The 21,358-nt window shown below is 46.5% G+C and overlaps 1 protein-coding gene across 1 annotated transcript in view; it reads left to right on the top strand.

Moving 5' to 3' along the window:
• Positions 1–21,358, top strand: part of CROCC (ciliary rootlet coiled-coil, rootletin) — a 75,092-nt gene that overhangs the window by 15,845 nt on the left and 37,889 nt on the right. Inside the window, exons 7-14 of the mRNA XM_083453565.1 lie at positions 2,501–2,666; positions 3,831–3,937; positions 8,524–8,751; positions 9,654–9,750; positions 12,526–12,630; positions 13,751–13,972; positions 16,526–16,725; positions 18,322–18,504. Coding sequence (XP_083309691.1) covers positions 2,501–2,666; positions 3,831–3,937; positions 8,524–8,751; positions 9,654–9,750; positions 12,526–12,630; positions 13,751–13,972; positions 16,526–16,725; positions 18,322–18,504 — 1,308 coding nt within the window. The remainder of the gene's footprint in view (positions 1–2,500; positions 2,667–3,830; positions 3,938–8,523; positions 8,752–9,653; positions 9,751–12,525; positions 12,631–13,750; positions 13,973–16,525; positions 16,726–18,321; positions 18,505–21,358) is intronic.

The following is a 21,358-nucleotide window of genomic DNA, read 5'->3' as shown; positions in this document are numbered from 1 at the left end:
TTTCCTTTAAAATTCTTTTCATCCTATTTGTCAAAATGTTTGCAAACATTTTGTAATCATTATTTAATAATGAGATCGGCCTGTAATTCAATAAACCATTTCCATTCTTTTATAAAAAGTTTGCTTTCTTGATTTCTTACTCTTCCGGTAAGTTTTGCCATTTCTCCATATTCCATAATTTTTTGTATCCATTCTTCCTTTGCTAGGACTTCTGCATTTTTCAAATTTTGGGCAGTTCGAAAGCACTCTCGGGTGCAAGTAGATAAATAGGGACTGCTTACTAGCGGGAAGGTAAACGGCGTTTCCGTGTGCGGCTCTGGCTCGCCAGAGCAGCGATGTCACGCTGGCCACGTGACCCGGAAGTGTCTTCGGACAGCGCTGGCCCCCGGCCTCTTTGAGTGAGATGGGCGCACAACCCTAGAGTCTGTCAAGACTGGCCCGTACGGGCAGGGGTACCTTTACCTTTACCTTAACATTCTTGCCGCTGTAGTCGTGTCCATGAATAAAAATAGATTTCTCACCCTTTTCCTATGCATCTGCAGGGAGGCATATAGATAGATGATAGATGATAGATGATAGATGATAGATGATAGATAGATAGATAGTTGTTTAGTCATGTCCGACTCTTCGTGACCCCATGGACCAGAGCATGCCAGGCACTCCTGTCTTCCACTGCCTCCCGCAGTTTGGTCAAACTCATGCTGGTAGCTTCGAGAACACTGTCCAACCACCTTGTCCTCTGCTGTCCCCTTCTCCTTGTGCCCTCCATCTTTCCCAACATCAGGGTCTTTTCCAGGGAGTCTTCTCTTCTCATGAGGTGGCCAAAGTATTGGAGCCTCAGCTTCAGGATCTGTCCTTCCAGTGAGCACTCAGGGCTGATTTCCTTCAGAATGGAGAGGTTGGATCTTCTTGCAGTCCATGGGACTCTCAAGAGTCTCCTCCAGCAAGAGAATTCAAAAGCATCCATTCTTTGGTGTATATATATATATATATATATATATTTATATATATTTGCTTTCGTAGATTTTCACGGGTACAGGAATGCAGGTTTTGGTGTCCTCGGGTGTCTTCCCGTGTAAAAGTTGGGGTGTCTAGGCGACGTTTCGACGAGGTCTCACTCGTCATCTTCAGGCTGGTGCTTTCGGCTTCTTGTTACTGGAACAGAGCAGGATCTCAGTGTTTGAGTTCCTATAAATACTGTTGAGGAGGTGTGGTGTATAGCCTCCAATGTTCTGGGCAGAGAGGAGGTTCCCAGGCTAGTGTGCCTTTTCTTCTTTTGTTCCTTAATTACTTGAGGGATATCTTGAGTGATTTCTTGAGTGATTTCCTGAATCCCACTTAGGTGGGTCATTAGGTGTGGATTAGTTGCTAAAGCCTTCGTGTCTTGAACTCTTGAACTTTGTGAAGAGTTTTTCTGAGAAGATGGCTGTACTGCATTTGGTTGTGCTCTGGCTTGGCTTCGTGTATAGGGGCGAGCTGTGGTTTTGTGGCCTGTGCCAGCCAGATCTGTGTAGGGATTGCAGGGGGGTGCAGCATCCGGAGGTGCCACCCTGGTTTGGCTACTGGATGGTGTCTGTAATTTATCTGTGGAGAGGGTCTGGGTTTGGGTCTGGTGTGGTTGATTGGTGATGGCGTTCTGTGTGCCTCTGGATCTGGTGTCAGATTTTTTTGCTCTTTAACATGGAACATCACCACAAGAGAATAATCATGGAAGCCATCGAGATAGAGAAACACCCTCACAACATGAACAAGCGTGACGACACATCCCGCTTGCCAGACATCTGGAAATTAGCCCTCCCCACAAAATCTGACACCAGATCCAGAGGCACACAGAACGCCATCACCAATCAACCACACCAGACCCAAACCCAGACCCTCTCCACAGATAAATTACAGACACCATCCAGTAGCCAAACCAGGGTGGCACCTCCGGATGCTGCACCCCCCTGCAATCCCTACACAGATCTGGCTGGCACAGGCCACAAAACCACAGCTCGCCCCTATACACGAAGCCAAGCCAGAGCACAACCAAATGCAGTACAGCCATCTTCTCAGAAAAACTCTTCACAAAGTTCAAGAGTTCAAGACACGAAGGCTTTAGCAACTAATCCACACCTAATGACCCACCTAAGTGGGATTCAGGAAATCACTCAAGAAATCACTCAAGATATCCCTCAAGTAATTAAGGAACAAAAGAAGAAAAGGCACACTAGCCTGGGAACCTCCTCTCTGCCCAGAACATTGGAGGCTATACACCACACCTCCTCAACAGTATTTATAGGAACTCAAACACTGAGATCCTGCTCTGTTCCAGTAACAAGAAGCCGAAAGCACCAGCCTGAAGATGACGAGTGAGACCTCGTCGAAACGTCGCCTAGACACCCCAACTTTTACACGGGAAGACACCCGAGGACACCAAAACCTGCATTTATATATATATATATACATACACGTACCAAATAGACCTGCCTCCTTACCTGCTGCCCCTTGTCATCTGCAGGAGCACCAGCCTTGCCCAGGTCAATGCCATGCTGAGGGAGCAGCTGGACCAGGCGAACACGGCCAACCAGGCCCTCAGTGAGGACATCCGTAAGCTGACGGCTGACTGGACCAAAGCCCGGGATGAGCTGGAGCAGCGGGAGGTGGACTGGAGGCGAGAGGAGGAGGTCTGGGCATGGGAGAACCTGGGGTGGGGCGGGGGGCTTGAGGCAGGGGGCAGGTTTGGGGAGGGATGGAAAGCGGTTTGAGAAGAGGCAGAGGGATGCCAGAGCACAGAGTCTGTCCTCGGTGCCTTCATCGCCTCTGGTGAAAAGGGTTTGGCAGGTTTTGAAATGGGGGGGGGGGGGAGAGGAATGCAAATGGGTAAAACTGATGGTAATTGCAGCCAGACAGGTTATAGCGAGCAATTGGAAAAATACAGAAGAGCTAGGGGTGAACCAATGGAGGATAAAACCCTAATAATATTATAATTTTATAAGATACATAGAATGAAAGGGTTTAAGGTCAGTGAGAAAGAGGAGGATTGGTTTGAGAAGATATTGAAGTATTAGAGTAGGTTTGAACAATTTGGGTCAATTAAAATTTTAAAGGGATGCCAGTGGCGCTGTGTGTTAGACCGCAGAGCTTAGGACTTGCCAATCAGAAGGTCGGCGGTTTGAATCCCCACGACGGGGTGCGCTCCTGTTGCTCTGTCCCTGCTGCTGCCCACCTAGCAGTTCAAAAGCATGTGCAAGTAGATAAACCGCTCTGGGGGGAAGGTAAACAGCATTTCCGTGGCTGCTCTGGTTCGCCAGAAGCGGCTTAGTCATGCTGGCCACATGACCCGGAAGCTGTACGCCGGCTCCCTCGGCCAATAAAGCGAGATGAGTGCCGCAACCCCAGAGTCGTCCACGACTGGACCTAATGGTCAGGGGTCCCTTTACCTTTAAAATGTTAAAAGTTAAGTAAACCTTGTGGAAGGAGGAGTATACATATGATTAGAAGTGTACATCTGATTAATATATGAAGTGTACATATAGAAGTGTACATATGATAAATTTGAATATGTTGTTACTGAATATAATTGAATATGTATATTATTGAATATTGTATACCCAATGTATCAGCCGCCTGGCAGGTTTCACTGTTTGTGTTTTGGTGGCTGGTAAAAAATAAAAATTAATTTTTTTAAAAAAAAAATGAAACGAGGGGGGAGCTTGCAGGACCTGCCTCCCTGAGAAGCCGGCTGCCTGCCCCCCCTGACTGCTGACTTTTTGTGGGCTGGCACTGCAGAAGCACTTTCTTCTTGCCGGCACTGTCCTCAGCCTGCGGCTTCTCCTTCTCCCTTTCAGACCTTCAACACGTACTTCCGCAATGAGCACAGCCGCCTGCTCACCCTCTGGCGGCAAGTGGTGGGCTTCAGGAGGCACTTTGGGGAGATGAAGACCACGATGGAAAGGTCAGCCCTCAGAACAGCAACCTTGGCCACAGCCCCAAACCTTTTTTTTTTTTTAATGATATTTATTAAATATTTTATAATTATGAAAAGAAAGACAATAAAAAAAACAATACATAGATTCAGCAAACAATACATCAACAATAAAAAGGAATAGAATACAACAATACGACATAAAAAAACCCCAAAACATTTAAACATACATCCAAATTTCATATCTATATCTTTCATTTGCTTGTTTCCTCGACTTCCTCACACCTCCCTATTTTGTATTCTAGTTCAAATTTGCTAATTCAACAAATCCTTTCCCTCTTTCTCAATTTTTGTTCTATAATTTATCCTAACACGATTTAACTTTAAATTTTCCACTTTCACACATTAACAATTAATATTCATATACTTCTTAATAACACTTCTGCTAAAACCTTATAACTTCATTCCAATATTCTTCTAGCATTCATTAATTTTGCAATATTTCTGTAAATATACTTTAATTTTTTTCCAATCTCCCTCCATCGACTCTTCTCCCTGGTCTCGGAGGCCACAGCCCCAAACCTGGGCCTGTCCACACTGCCCAGGCTCAAGCTGCTGTTGTTACTGCGGCCAGTGCCGGATTTACATATAAGCTAAACAAGCTATAGCTTATGGCCCCACTCTCTCGGGGGCCCCCAAAAAAATTTGAAGGAAAAAACCCTGGATGGATATTTCCAAAATAGAAGATAAAAAACAAATAAAATAAAACCTACATACAGCAGCAGTGTTTTGTGTTGTGTAGAATAGAATAGAATCCTAGAGTTGGAAGAGACCACAAGGGCCATCGAGTCCAACCCCCTGCCAAGCAGGAAACACCATCAGAGCAATCGTGACATATGGTTGTCAAGCCTCTGCTTAAAGACCTCCAAAGAAGGAGACTCCACCACACTCCTTGGCAGCAAATTCCACTGTCGAACAGCTCTTACTGTCAGGAAGTTCTTCCTAATGTTTAGATGGAATCTTCTTTCTTGTAGTTTGGATCCATTGCTCCGTGTCCGCTTCTCTGGAGCAGCAGAAAACAACCTTTCTCCCTCCTCTATGTGACATCCTTTTATATATTTGAACATGGCTATCATATCACCCCTTAACCTCCTCTTCTCCAGGCTAAACATGCCCAGCTCCCTTAGCCGTTCCTCATAAGGCATCGTAGGCTCCTATGATGTAAGTAATGGGCCCCACCTGCTGGCCTGTTCCCTAAAACAGGAGTCAGCAACCTTTTCCAGCCAGGGGCTGGTCCACTATCCCTCAGACCATGTGGTTGGCCGGACTATATTTTGAAAAAATAATAATGAATGAATTCCTATGCCCCACAAATAACCCAGAGATGCATTTTAAATAAAAGGACACATTCTGATTCCTGGACTGTCCGCATCCAGCCCCCGGGCCTTAGGTTGCCTCTCCCTGCCCTAAAATATCACTGGTTTGCTCATTTCTATACATAGGGTGCCTACATTCTGCATGTACTGGTTGCATGGCAACATGTGCAAATGACTTTAGATATCTATTAGGTCCATAAATTACCATACAGCGTATACTGAACACACACAAAAATGACAATTTGTTGTTGACAAAGGACATCTGGACCAATAAGGGGCCCCATTACCTGCAGTAGCTTAGGGCCTCATCAAACCTAAATCCGGCCCTGACTGTGCTTGGAGCCTGTATTATGGGACATTTCCAAAAACAGCCACTGAGAAAACTGGGCAGATCTGTGTATAAATGAAAAGTTATTCAGATCGGCTTGATTCTGCCCTTTTAAAATGTGGTGGGGTTTTGGGTGTGTGTGTGTTACTGGTTTGTTGTTTTCATTTTGATTAGACAAGTACCTTGGGAGTCGAAACAGAATCCATTCCAGAAGGCCATTCGACTTCCAAAACATTCAAAACCAAAGCGCATCTTCTGATTGGCTGCAGGAAGCTCCTGCAGCCAATCGGAAGCCCCGTTGGATGTTCAGCTTCCAAAAACAGTTTGCAAACTAGAACAATCACTTCCGAGTTTGCAACACTTGAGAGCCAAGGCGTCCGAGATCCAAGGTGTGACTGTATATATTTTGTGGTTTTATATTTTGATTTTGTTCTGTGAACCGCCCTGAGACCTCCAGGTACAGGGTGGTATATGAATTCAATAAATAATAATAAAATAATAATTTGCACAAAAATATACTAATTGATTAAATCGAGCAGATGTCCCTCTCAGTGCTTTTTGTGTGTGTGGAATGTTTATTCCCTTGTCTGCTCATCATTTTGTAGGAGCAGGAAGTGATTGAGCATTTTCCCCAGCCATTTGAAAATCATGCTAGATCAGCATACCACATGAGGTCTAGAAACCTGAACTAAATGGTAACTGTGAATCTTAAGAAGCTCGGAGCACAGTTTTAAGTGCACTTTTGGTGGTGCTGCCTGTGCAGTGGCTCCTGAGGAGGAGGTGCATGTTGTTGCCTGCATTGCTCTCTCTTTTTGAAATCATTTTTCTTTGATTTTACAAATACGAATTTATAACATTCCAAATGCATATCCATATACTATAGAGATTACTCTGAATCTCAAGACTTCCACCCCATCCCCTCCACGGGTCCTAGCGTCAACATTTACAGCTGCATATTATTCCATATTCTATATTTTAAATCATATTATCCATAGTATTTGTTACATTACAAGTGGGTTTCAAATCCTGCTAATGTTTCTATTTGCTTGCAGGGGTCTCCTAGATAAATTATAAACATTTTCCCATTCTTTTTTAAAAAAATTGTCCTCTTGGTTTGTGAGTTTTCCAGTCAGTTTTGCCATTTCAATGTAGCCCATCAGCTTAGCTTGCTATTTCTCTCTCCTTTGTCTTCTTTCTATATCTGGGCTAGTAGCATCTGAGCGGCTGTTGTCCCAGACATAAAAAGTATTTTCTGCTCCTTTGCGATGTCGGTACAGTCATACCTCAGGTTAAAGTCGCTTCAGGTTGAGCGCTTTCAGGTTACGCTCCGCGGCGACCTGGAAGTAACGGAACACATTACTTCTGGGTTTCGTCGCTCGTGCATGCGCAGACGCTCAAAATGACGTCATGTGCAGAAGCGGCGAATCGCGACGCGCAGATGCTGGTTCCGTTCTGCTCAGGATGCGAATGGGGCTCCGGAACGGATCACATTCACATCCAGAGATACCACTGTACCTAACGTATTTTTCGTTCTATAAGACGCACCAGACCATAAGACACACCTAGTTTTTGGAAGACGAAAACAAGAAAAAAAATATTCAGAATCCCAGAAGCTTATGGGATAGCTGCGTGCAGCCTCTCCCGGGCCAGGGGAGCCTTCAAACTTGACATGAGCCAACAGTGTGACGCAGCAGCTAAAAAAGCCAATGCAATTCTGGGCTGCATCAATAGGAGTATAGCATCTAGATCAAGGGAAGTAATAGTGCCACTGTATTCTGCTCTGGTCAGACCTCACCTGGAGTACTGTGTCCAGTTCTGGGCACCACAGTTCAAGAAGGACACTGACAAACTGGAACGTGTCCAGAGGAGGGCAACCAAAATGGTCAAAGGCCTGGAAACGATGCCTTATGAGGAACGGCTAAGGGAGCTGGGCATGTTTAGCCTGGAGAAGAGGAGGTTAAGGGGTGATATGATAGCCATGTTCAAATATATAAAAGGATGTCACATAGAGGAGGGAGAAAGGTTGTTTTCTGCTGCTCCAGAGAAGCGGACACGGAGCAATGGATCCAAACTACAAGAAAGAAGATTCCACCTAAACATTAGGAAGAACTTCCTGACAGTAAGAGCTGTTTGATAGTGGAATTTGCTGCCAAGGAGTGTGGTGGAGTCTCCTTCTTTGGAGGTCTTTAAGCAGAGGCTTGACAACCATATGTCAGGAGTGCTCTGATGGTGTTTCCTGCTTGGCAGGGGGTTGGACTCGATGGCCCTTGTGGTCTCTTCCAACTCTATGATTCTATGATTCATTCCCCTGCCCAGGCTCCCCCAAGAGCCATGCTCCCTTTAAAGAGCGCGCGGAGTGTGTGTGCGGCTCTTGAGGGTTTTCCCCAAGGAAAATTATTCTCTTGTTGAACAAGGGCTGCCCTTTTCCCTCCTCAGGAAAAAGCCCCAAAGAGCCGCACACATGCTCCAGCGGCTCTTTAAAGGTAGCGCTGAGCAGAGCCTCCTGCCTGCATTTGCTCCATGAGACGCACCCACATTTCCCCTTACTTTTTAGAAAGGGAAAAGTGCGTCTTACAGAGCGAAAAATATGGGTATATTGTTACCGTATTTTTCGCTCTATAAGACGCAGCAGACCACAAGACGCACCTAGTTTTTGGAGGAGGAAAAGAAGAAAAAAAATATTCTGAATCTCAGAAGCCAGAACAACAAGAGGGATCGCTGCGCAGCGAAAGCAGTAATCCCTCTTGCTGTTCTGGCTTCTGTGATAGCTGCGCAGCCTGCATTCGCTCCTTAAGACGCACACAGATTTCCCCTTACTTTTTAGGAGGAAAAAAGTGAGTCTTATAGAGCAAAAAATACGGTACTTGCATTTCTCTCCCCTGAGCAACTCCTCTTGCTCCCTGTCTCGGCAGGGACCTCTCTGAGCTGGGCCACGAACTCTCCCGCTCCAGCCGCACGGTCCATGCTGCCTGCCTGAACCTGAGCAGCAACCTGCGCCTGTCAGAGAGCAGCACCGGCGCCACCCTGGAGAAGCAGGCGCTGCTGATGGCGCAGCTGGAGGAGCAGCTGAAGGACAAGGTCCGCGACATGATCCAGCTGCAGGTCCGCTGCGACATGGAGAAGGCCGAGCTGGGCAACAGGTACCGGGGGGGGGGAATGGTTGGGGGAGGCAGGTTTAGCACCTGGCAGGGGAGCCAGCTCTGGCCTCCAGCATGGCCTGTGGTCGGGGTAGGAGGAACCAGGCAGAGGGTCTTCTCAGTGGTGGCACCCGCCCTGTGGAACACCCTCCCATCAGATGTCAAGGAAATAAACAACTACAGTGGTACCTCAGGTTACAAGCACCTCAGGTTACAAACACTTCGGGTTATAGGCTCCGCTAACCTGGAAGTAGTACCTCAGGTTAAGAACTTTGCCCCAGGATGAGAACAGAAATTGCGCGTTGGCAGCAGGAGGCCCCGTTAGCTAAAGTGGTACCTCAGGTTAAGAACGTTTCAGGTTAAGAACGGACCACCAGAACGAATTAAGTTCTTAACCCGAGGTACCACTGTATCTGACTTTTGGAAGACGTCTGAAGGCAGCCCTGTTTAGGGAAGTTTTTAATGTCTGATGTTTTGTTGCATCATCATCATCATCATCATTATTATTATTATTTCTGTTGGGAGCCACCCAGAGTGGCTGGGGGAAACAAACAAACAAACAAACAAACAAACAAATATTATTTATACCCTGCCCATCTGGCTGGGCTTTCCCAGCCATTCTGGGTAGCTTCCAAGACATAAAAACCCAATAAAATAAAACCTTTTTGATACAGGGCTGTCTTCAGATGTCTTTCAACCACTGAGCTATGGCCTCCCCCCCCCCCCGAAATGTTCCTCACTCTTTGCATGTGGGGTTTTCTGCTGAGGAACTTGGCCCATCCGCTTTGCCTACAAGAGGACTACTTCCGAAGCTCTCCCATGCCCCGCCAGGCCAGAAAGGACCCCCGAGTGCCCCCACTGGCCCAGAACTGACCACTGAGGCCTTCTCTTCCCTTGCCCTCCAGGATCAACGAAGTCACATCCAGCCTGGAGCGCTTGAAAGGCCAGAACGCGGAGAAAACCAAGGCAATTGAGGCGCTGACCCAGAAACTGGAGAGTTTGGTGAGAGGAGGCAGCTGGGTTTTGGGGGAGGAGGATGATGGAGTGCATTGGGTGGCCCTCAAGAATCATAGAATCATAGAGTTGGAAGAGACCACAAGGGCCATTGAGTCCAACCCCCTGCCAAGCAGGAAACACCATCAGAGCACTCCTGACATATGGTTGTCAAGCCTCTGCTCAAAGACCTCCAAAGAAGGAGACTCCACCACACTCCTTGGCAGCAAATTCCACTGTCAAACAGCTCTTACTGTCAGGAAGTTCTTCCTAATGTTTAGGTGGAACCTTCTTTCTTGTAGTTTGGATCCATTGCTCTAACAGATCCAGCTCGCCAGGCATCTGCTCTGTCGGGGGCCGTGTGGCCCTAAGGGGTCTCCCCACTCCTGGTGCCGCGCCCCCCCTGGTTCTGCCCCCCCCAGGCTGGCATGTGTCCCCCCCTCCCCTTCCTCTCCCACTTGAGCCTGGGACTCTGTTGCTTTCATTCCACCTTTGTCTTCCTCCTTCTGCTTTCTGTGCTCCAATGTTCCATTTATTTATTTGTTTTTTTGTTTGTTTATTCCTTCCTTCCTTGATTCACAAAAGTGTGTGCAATGTCTCTCTCTTGTATATATATTTTTTCCGTGTAACTTTTTTACAAATCAGTTTCATTTGTTGAGACATTGGGAAAATAAGGGGGAAAGAGGGGGTGGAGATGGGGGTGGGGGGGTGGCGATGTTTCTATTTTACTTACTATAGCGGTACCTCGGGTTACAGATGCTTCAGGTTACAGACTCCGCTAACCCAGAAATAGTACCTCGGGTTAAGAACTTTGCTTCAGGATGAGAACAAAAATTGCGGCAGCGGGAGGCCCCAGTAGCTAAAGTGGTGCTTCAGGTTAAGAACAGTTTCAGGTTAAGAACGGACCTCCGGAACGAATTAAGTACTTAACCCGAGGTACCACTGTATATGTAGGGTTTGGTGTCAGCGTTGCTTGTGCAGGTTCTCTGCTGTTCACTTGTGTTCCTTTGGTGGTGAGAGAGGTTGGGGTTGGCCTAGGGTGCGGTTGTTCATTTGTGGCTGGCTGTGGTGGTCTTCATTTTCATGTGTGAGTGGGGTGGGTGGGTGTTTTGGATAAGGTTAGCCATATTGATTTGCATGTCGTTGGTGGATTTTTGTCGTTGTCTTGTTGGGCTGTGTATGTGATAAAGGGGAGCCATACCGGGGTGAAGGTGTCTTCTTCTATATTGAGATGTTTAAAAAGGGAAGAGAGAGAGAGAGAGTTTTCCTAAGCTTTTATTCCCTTTTCCCAACTCCTCTCTGCTCTGCCTTCTTTGAGAACAACGGTAAATTTCCTCGTCTCCTTTTGGTGTCTGTGTACATTATGGTCTAATCTTCTTGCCATACTTCTCACTCGAGTCCCACTTCATTTGAGCTTTGCCATGGATGACAAACTGGGGGGTGGAACCAGAGTGAGGAGATTTATTAATGCTTAAAGCCCTTCCGACCCTGCCTGGGTGAATCATAGAGTTGTAGAACTGCAGAGGGAACCCCAAGGGTCATCCAGTCCAACCCCCTGCAAGGCAGGAATCGCAGCCGAAGGCTCTCTGACAGACATCAATCCAGCCAACCTCTGCTAAAAAACTTCCCATGAAGGAGAGTCTACCACCTGTTCCACGGCCGGACTGCTCTGACCCTCAGAACGTTCTTCCTCACGTTGATTCGGAATTTCCTTTCTCGTATTTTGAATTTGGTGGTTTTGGGTGCTCCCCTCTCTGTAGCAGCTGAGAACAAGTTTGCTCCATCTTTGGGGCACCCAGCATAGCTGTCAACGTTTCCCTTTTTTAAAGGGAAATTCCCTTATTCCAAATAGGATTCCTCGCAAGAAAAGAGGAAAGTTGACAGCTATGGCACCCAGCAGGTTAAGGATTCATCCCTGGTAAGTAGAACCAGGTATGGCTGGGAAGGACTGAAACTCTGGGGAGCTGCTGTTTAGCCAGTGTGGACGACACTGAGGCAGGTGGGCTTCAAGTGTCAGGCAGGCTCCTCTGTTCCTTTGTTTCTTTGTTTTGTTTGGTTTTGTTTAATTTTTTTAAAAAAATTATAATATAAATTTTATTAGTATTTTCCACACAACAACACGAAAAATATTGAAAAATAACAATACACAAAACACAAAAACCAACATTCAAAAAGCAAAAAAGCAAATCCATATCTTACAAGTTAATAATATAAACACTAAAAAGAAAAACAAACATTGACTTCTACCAATCCCACAGCACCTCCTTTATCTCTCATTGTGTCTTCCTGTTTTCCTTATCATCTCTATCCTAACATCTAGATATAAATCTCTCTCTCTTATCCTTTCACTTCACAAGGTTATTCCAGACTCAGCCAGATTTCTACCCTCGAACCTTGACTTTTGAGGTATTCATTTAGGCACTCCCAATCTTTTTTTACTTCACTTTTTGGTTTTTGTCTGTCAATTTGGCTAAATCTAAATATTCTGAAAGCTTACATAACCACTCTCCCTTTCCAATACTTAGCCACCAGGATTCTTGCTGCAGGCATCACGTATAAGAAAAATTTAGTTTTGTCTTTTGGAATATCATCGTTTAAAATTCCTAAAAGGAATGCCTCTGGCCTTTTACTATATGATATTCTTAGTATTTTCTTTATTTCTTTGTGGATCCTCTGTTCCTTTGAGTTCCCTCCAAGCTGCCTCCCTTCAAATGTCCAGCAGCCAGAACCTGGCAGAGAGTCCCTCTTGCTTTGCTGATCATCCTGCCCCATGTCTGCTTCCAGGAAGCCTCTCATGCACAGGAACAGGCTGCGGCGGAGGCCGAGGAGGTGGAAGCCCTGCGGACAGAATCTGAGTTGCTGCAGCAGACCCTGCGCGACCTCGCTCAGGTACAGGGCAGAGGACCGCCATTGTCCCTTTCGTGGCATCTGACTCATCTCTTTTGAAGCTGAGATATAATGATAATACAGTGGTGCCTCGCAAGACGAAATTAATTCGTTCCGCGAGTCTCTTCGTCTAGCGGTTTTTTCGTCTTGCGAAGCAACCCTATTAGTGGATTAGCGCTATTAGCAGTTTAGCGGCTATTAGCGGCTATTAAAGGCTTAGCAGCTTATCGGATCAGCTGGTAAAAGGCTATTAGCGGTTTAGCAGCTTAGAAAAAGGGGATGGGGAGGGGGAAAAAATCTCAAGACTCTCAAGACATTTTCGTCTTGCGAAGCAAGCCCATAGGGAAATTCGTCCTGCGAAGCGCATTGAAAAACGGAAAACCCTTTCGTCTAGCGGGTTTTCCGTCTTGCGAGGCATTCGTCTTGCGGGGCACCACTGTAATAATAATAATAATAATAATAATAATAATAATAATAATAATAATAATAATTTATTACAGTGGCACCTCCCGGATGTGAGTGTTCCGGAGCCGCATTTGCATCCAGAAGCGAATGCAACCCGCGCCCGTGGGTCTGCGGGTCGCCGCTTCTGCGCATGACATCATTTTGACCGTCTGCGCATGCATGAGCGGCGAAACCCGGAAGTAACGCGCTCTGCTACTTCTGGGTCGCCGCAGCATGCAACCCGAAAATACTTATCCTGAAGCTACTTCAACCTGAAGTATGACTGTATTTATACCCCGCCCATCTGACTGGGTCTCCCCAGCCACTCTGGGCAGCGTCCAACCAAATATCAAAAACAATACAGCGTCAGACATTAAAAACTAACCCTAACCCTAAAGAGGGCTGCCTTCAGGTGTCTTTTAAGAGTAAAATAGTTGATTATTGCCTTGATGTCTGGTGGGAGGGTGTTCCACAGGGCAAGCACCACTACCGAGGAGGCCCTCTGCCTGGTTCCCTGTAACCTCACTTCTCACAGCGAGGGAACTGCCAGAAGGCCCTCGGTGCTGGATCTCAGTGTCCGGGCTGGATGATGGGGGTGGAAATGCTCCTTCAGGTATACAGGTGAGGGGGCACTTCTGCCTGGTCCCGCTGTGAGTTTTTATTTTTGTTCTCCCCGTAGGCTGTGATCTCCGACGCGGACAGTGCCGTCCACCTCCCGGCCATGGAAACCTCAGACAGCGACGCCACCGGGCTCAGCCTGCGAGGCTTGTCCTCCAGCTTCCGGACGCCCTCCCCGCTGCGCCGTTCCTCCCCCCACCGCCGCAGCCTGTCCCCCATCTTCCCTGACTCCACGCTGGCGGTGGTGCAGTCGGCCTTGCAGAAGCGCCAGCTGCAGCTTCAGGTAAGGGAGGAGGGGGGCGTCCGATTCCCACCCCACAGCCCCAATCACCCCAAAGGCCAGGGAGGCAGGTGGTGGACTTGGGGGAAGAACGCCCTTGCCAAAATCCTGGGCAGGCCCGCTTCATAGAAGGGAGCACAGGAGAGGATAATAATCATAATTTTGCCACAGCCTCTCTGGGCAGCTTGCAACATATATAAAAACATAATAAAACACTGAATATTGAAAAGCTCCCCTAAACAGTGTTTGTCTCACTCAAGATTGGGCCATGATTCTATATCTCCTTGCAGACATTGATAAGTACGTGACCTGGTGTGTAGCACTTTTTGCAACTGCCGCCAGGAAAATTAGAAAAAATTATATAGCCGAGATAGCTATCAACTGCAAAGGAGATGAATTTATTTGACCCCATCTAGCCCAAGCTGTATCTTTCTCACTAAACTTTGCACATAATTGTCCATTGTATTATATAATATTGCTGTTAATATATGAGTGGCCCCACGGTGATTTTAGCTTATAAATTTTATTGCCAAATGTTTCAATTTATATATTAAAGAGTTTCTATAGTTTTGTGCAGATTAGGTCAGGTTTTGACAATGTAAATGTTTTAGGTTTTTGTGTCAAACTAGTATATATTTTATTGAATGACATTGTATACATTGCAGCAGCCTTTGGCTATAAGCAATAAACTTGACTGACTGACCTCAAGATTGGGGGCGGGAAGGGGAGAGAGGAGTTCCTAAACTGCAAGGGAAGAGGCCACCCCCAAAAAGGCATCGCTCACTCTCCCTGTGTGAGAGCAGGAATACAAACTGGGCTTCTGCCCTGTCTAGAACATGCAAATATCCTCAGTTGGTCTCGTTTTCCATAACTTGTTCTGATTCTTGTCATCCAGATCAGGGACAACTGTTTTCCAAATGGCATCCGGCCTCTCAGCTCTGGTTTTGCAGGCTTAGTTGGCAGCCTCGTCACTTGCCATGATGTGGTGGGGCTAATAACTTGGTTTTAGGAAAGACACAGGGGACACGGGTGGCACTGTGGTCTAAACCACTGAGCCTCTTGGGCTTGCCACTCAGAAGGTCAACTGTTCAAATCCCCGTGATGGGGTGAGCTCCCATTGCTCTGTCCCAGCTCCTGCCAACCTAACAGTTTGAAAGCACACCAGTGCAAGTAGATAAATAGGTACTGCTCTGGCAGGAAGGTAAACGGCTTTTCCGTGCGCCCTGGTTTCCGTCACGGTGTTCTGTTGTGCCAGAAGCGGTTTAGTCATGCTGGCCACATGACCTGGAAAGCTGTCTGTGGACAAACACTGGCTCCTTCAGCCTGAAAGTGAGATGAGCACCGCAACCCCATAGTCGCCTTTGACTGAACTTAGCCGTCCAGGGGCCCTTTACCTTTTTACCTTTAGGAAAGACAGTCAGAAAGAGAGATTCTCAGGAGGCTTCCATAGAATTGTACAAGACAACAATAGATAGAGAAAGTAAACATGTACACAAAACATGTGCAACCAGAATGCAAGGCCGACAAGTAAGCCCTCCTTGCTAGCCTAAATTTACTACCCATTGTGTGTTTTGGTTGTTCTGCACAATCTGTCAACTTGAGGAAACTGGAAACCAAGAGTCCCAACAATCGTAGTATCCTTCTCTGCTGAACTGTGTTTATTGGTGCTTAGGTCAGTTTAGACATCAGAGAAGTTTTTAATGTGTGACATCTTAGTATATTTTTGGTCTTTTGTTGGAAGCCGCCCAGATGGGCGGGGTACAAATAATAAATTATATTATTATTATTATTATTATTATTATTATTATTATTATTATTATTACTATTATTATTATTAACTGCTTCATATATGGTGGTGGTTCTCTCTTTTTTTTTAAAGATATTTATTAAAAGTTTTTTAGTTACAGAAAAAAAAGTGTAAAAGAAAACAGAAACAATGAAAAAATTACCAAACAATACATCAAAAATAAGAAAAAAAGAAAAAAGAACTATACATCAAAACAGCATAATAAAAATAAAAAAGAGAACACATCCAAATTCCATATCATTATCTTTCATTTACTTGTTTCCTCGACTTCCTCACACCTCCCTTTTTTGTATTCTAGTTCAAATTAGCTAATTCAGCAAACCCTTTCCCTCTTTCTCAATTTTTTGTTCTATAATTTATCTTAACACAATCTAACTTTAAATTTTCCACTTTGGCCCATTAACAGTCAGTTTTTGCATAATTCTTAATAACATTTCTGCTAAAACCATATAACTTCATTCCAGTATTCTTCTAACATTCATTAATTTTACAGTATTTCTGTAAATATACTTCAATTTTTTTCCAATCTTCTTCCACCGACTCTTCTCCCTGGTCTCGGATTCTGCCAGTCATTTCATATATGGTGGTGGTTCTCTGCTGTGCTGTGAGCTGCTCTCTGGGAGAGAAATACAGTGGTAACAACCCCAGCAATCAGAGTTCTCCTTTTCCTCATCTGGGCGTGGGCTTTGCTACCTGCCGGTCTGTTCCTGAGCCTGACGTTGCTGCTTGCTTTTACTTTTTACGCCCAGGACCTCCGGGGGAAATACGAGGCTGCGCAGGACCTTGTGTCATCCCTGAAGAGGCAGTTGGCAGAGAGCGACAACGAGCGCCGTTCCCTGGAGCAGAAGATCCTACAGCTGAAGGGGGACCTGGACAGGCTGTCGCAAGCCAAGGAGGACGCGGCTCACAATGCCAACCGCTTTCGTTCTTCCGCCGAACTGCTGGGCAGGTGAGGCACCTCGAATTGCCCTCTTGAAGGAGCACCAGGAAGGCAAGGAATGCCTTTGTGAAATTTCCCTACTGCCTCTCTGTCGGAGTGCCTGCCCTGGCTGTGTCTCCTTCCCAGAAGCCTCTGCTGAAATGGCTTATAATAATAATAATAATAATTTATTATTTGTACCCCGCCCATCTGGCTGGGTTTCCCCAGCCACTCTGGGCGGCTTCCAACAAAGATGAAAAATACACTAAAATGTCACATATTAAAAACTTCCCTGAACAGGGCTGCCTTCAGATGTCTTCTGAATGTCAGGTAGTTGTTTATCGCTTTGACATCTGATGGGAGGGCGTTCCACAGGGCGGGCGCCACTACCGAGAAGGCCCTCTGCCTGGTTCCCTGTAACTGGCCTCTCGCAGTGAGGGAACCGCCAGAAGGCCCTCGGAGCTGGACCTCAGTGTCCGGGCAGAACGATGGGGGTGGAGACGCTCCTTCAGATATACTGGACCGAGGCCGTTTAGGGCTTTAAAGGTCAGCACCAACACTTTGAATTGTGCTCGTAAACGTACTGGGAGCCAATGTAGGTCTTTCAAGACCGGTGTTATATGGTCTCGCCGGCCGCTCCCAGTCACCAGTCTAGCTGCCGCATTCTGGATTAGTTGTAGTTTCCGGGTCACCTTCAAAGGTAGCCCCACGTAGAGCGCATTGCGGCTTGTGTGTGTGTTGGCATTTAAGGACTGAACCCCACCCCCCTGCCCAGAGGGGCAGCAGAACAACCTGCATCCAGAGGAGGCTTGTGTTTCTCTGTGTGAGTCAGCGCTCTGGGCTGCCTTCTTTCCAGTCCGGAGGAGTAATTCAGCACTGTGGTGTGGGAGCGGGGGGGTCCCTCTCTCGGCCTCAGCCCTGTATACCTGAAGGAGAGGCTCTGCCCCCCAAAATTGGCTTCTTGTACTCCGCCTTTTGTTGCTGCATTGTTTTCCCAGTTATTTCTAATTCACATCCCTTTCCTTACAACAACAACAACAACAACCACAACAATGATGGTGTTTCCTGCTTGGCAGGGGGTTGGACCCGATGGCCCTTGTGGTCTCTTCCAACTCTATAATTCTATGAATAATAATTTATTATTTATACCCCGCCCATCTGGCTGAGTTTCCCCAGCCACTCTGGGCGGCTTCCAACAAAAGACCAAAAACACACTAAGATGTCACACATTAAAAACTTCCCTGATGTCTAAAATGACCTAAGCACCAATAAACACAGTTCAGCAGAGAAGGATACTACGATTGTTGGGACTCTGGTTTCCAGTTTCCTGAAGCCGACAGATTGTGCAGAACAACCAAAACACACAACGCGTAGTAAATTTAGGCTAACCTTATATTACCTTCTTTTCTTTCTGATTATTTTAAACTTATTGTCCTTAAGTGTTGGCTGTCCACTTGCCCATGTGACTCCCCCTCTTCTCAAAAGAGAGAGATGGTCATGGTTGTGAATGCACTGGGATGGAACAGCCTCAACGGCTGTTGTGGGAAGTTGATGGAATGGGCGCTGTCCTCTGCTCCCTTATTGTCCTCGCCCTGCTGTAGTGTCCCCCTCCTTTCTCCTCTCCAGCGAGAAGACGAACCTGGAAAAGAACCTGCAGCTGTTGCAGCAGAAGCTGGAGGTCCTCCATCAGGAAAAGGAGAAACTGCAGCTGGCCAACAGCGACCTTCAGCGACAGCGTGATGGCCTGGAAGAGGAGAAAGAGGACATCTTAAAGGACCAGGAAAGGGCTTGGAAGGAAATTGAGCGGAGGTAAAGTGGGAGATTGGGGAGCGGGTGGCGCTGTGGGTAAAAGCCTCAACGCCTAGGGCTTGCCGATTGAAAGGTTGGCGGTTCGAATCCCCGCGGCGGGGTGTGCTCCCGTTGTTCAGTCCCAGCGCCTGCCAACCTAGCAGTTCAAAAGCACCCCCGGGCGCAAGTAGATAAATAGGGACCGCTTACTAGCAGGAAGGTAAACGGCGTTTCCGTGTGCGGCTCTGGCTCGCCAGAGCAGCTTCGTCACGCTGGCCACGTGACCCGGAAGTGTCTGCGGACAGCGCTGGCCCCCGGCCTCTTGAGTGAGATGGGCACACAACCCTAGAGTCTGTCAAGACTGGCCCGTACGGGCAGGGGTACCTTTACCTTTACCTTAAAGTGGGAGATTGGTGAGATTTTTTTCTTGGGGTAGGGTGTCCCCTTTCTTCAAGAGGGGCTGAAGCTGGTGTGGTCTCAGGCCCAGTTCTCTGGCGCTAGTTGGGGGACATCATGCAGTGACACAGAGGCATGCTGGGAAGGTATGGAGTGTCCTTTAAAACACCAAGTCAAAAGCAGTGGACTCTGCAAAAGCGTTGAATGTTGTCTGCCCAGGAATCATGATTTTTTTTTGCAATTCATATTTTTTTTTGAAAGGATTGCAGTGATAAAGAAACAATGTGATGCAGAGAAAAGAAAAACCGAGAAAATAAAAAGAACGGAAATTTGTAGAAAGAAACAGTGTGCAAAAATGCAATGTAATATATTCCCGTATATTCTTATGTAAAGAGATATGAGGTTATGTCTACATATGAGATTCAGAAGTAATACAAAACACAAGTGAGTGAGAAGATTAAATGTTTTATTCTAAACAGCAAGCAATATATACATACCAAACAAGCCCTCAGTTTGCACGGCCCCATGGCCATCAGTCCGTGCACGAGATTCTCTCTCAAACTCTGCCCACAACCATCCAATTCACCTGTGTGGTTTGCCCAGCTGCTTACATACCGTGTTTTTTGCTCTATAAGACTCACTTTTTCCCTCCTAAAAAGTAAGGGAGAATGTGTGTGCGTCTTATGAAGCGAATGCAGGCTGCGCAGCTATCCCAGAAGCCAGAACAGCAAGAGGGATTGCTGCTTTCGCTGCGCAGAGATCCCTCTTGTTGTTCTAGCTTCTGAGATTCAGAATATTTTTTTTCTTGTTTTCCTCCTCCAAAAACGAGGTGCGTCTTGTGGTCTGGTGCGTCTTATAGAGCGAAAAATACGGTACATTCATTAGCTGCCCAGTGCCTCACTTTCTTGAAACAATGTGCAACATCAAAGAAGGCACTCATCACTGTCACTTCCTTCCAACAGATTAGGACATTAAAGGCTGCTCTCAGCCATCAAAGAGCTTAACAAAAGATAGGGAATGGGAAGTGACAGGGGGCATGAAGGATAACCATGTCAGATCACTAACTCCTCAAAATACAAATATCTTCCGGATAGATTGCCCATACAGGTTATTATCCTAATACATATATAGATATGAATAGCCTGCTACATTCTGTAGAATCCATTCCAAATGTCGCCGTATTTATCCAAAGCCTACATCTAATAAGCAGTCCGTTCATAAGTTGCGAGTGTTGGCGTGTTGCCAGTCCATTGACTGAAGGGGACCATATCTTTACTCTTCCAACTCATCAGTCTCAGTCTCTTGGCCACCGTTAGGGTGCCTTGTCCCATTGTTAACTTCCATGCAATAGGCATATAGTTCAAAAGAATATTCTCTGCTGAAAGCTTTAGCTTTATCTGTGCAGTCGTAGTTACACAGCCCATCACTTTCTCCCACAACTTAGCAAGCAGAGAACACTCTGCAGACATGTTTCATGGAGGCATTGTCCTTGCCAAATCTCCACCATAGAGCTGTCTTCACCCGTCCTTTTTTTAAACGCCCTGGGAACCTGACTTGACAACAGGGTCTCTCTGTGAATATGCCACCTTTGTTCAACCCGAGGTAGAATGCCGTGGGGGTGAACGGCTGGCATCTTGTCTAGTGATTTCTTAAAAATCAGCGCTGGCACACCACAGGGACGTGTGATAAGTCCCTACCTGTATTCATTGTATACATACGATTGTGTATCATCTGACCTGTCTACTGCAATTATTAAGTTTGCAGATGACACCAGCATAATGGGTTTAATAACAGGTGGAGATGAATCGGCGTATAGAGGGGAAGTACAGAAAATATCTACATGGTGCCTAGGGAACAACTTGCACCTTAATATCAGCAAGGCAAAGGAGATGGTGTGGACTTTTGGAGGAAGAGAGGAGAACTAGCCCCACTGTAAATCGGGGAGGGCTGTGTGGAGAGAGTCTCTTCCTTTAAATTCCTAGGAGTTTATCTCAATGAAGACCTTACTTGCAAAATCAATACAACCCAGGTGGTTAAGAAAGCCCAACAGAGACTCCATCTCCTCAGAGTATTGCGGAAGAACGATGTCAATCAACATTTGATGATCTCCTTCTACCAGTCAACAATAGAAAGTGTCCTTTCATACTGCATCACGGTGTGGTACGCTGGTTTGACATCAGCTGATAGGAAGTGCCTACAGAGGGTGGTGAATACAGCACAAGATATTATGGGCTGTCCCATGAATCCGCTGGATGAAATAGGGGAAGAATGTTGCCTCAGGAGAGTGAGGGAAATTCTCAGAGATGATTCACACCCTGGCTGGCACTTTCTTGATCTCCTGCCCTCAGGCAGAAGATGTAGAAGCACAATTAGTCGCACCAACAGGGTAAAGAACAGCTTCTGTCCGTGGGCTGTTGGGCTGCTGAATGAAAAGATAACAACAGGGCAGCTGACTTTCAGGTTTGGTGGGTGTGCGTCA

The sequence above is a fragment of the Podarcis tiliguerta genome (assembly GCF_965153285.1).
Source record: "Podarcis tiliguerta genome assembly, chromosome: 8".
NCBI lineage: Eukaryota > Metazoa > Chordata > Lepidosauria > Squamata > Lacertidae > Podarcis > Podarcis tiliguerta.
The sequence above is the reverse complement of the archived record's forward strand: the minus strand, read 5'-3'. Positions and strand labels throughout refer to the sequence as shown.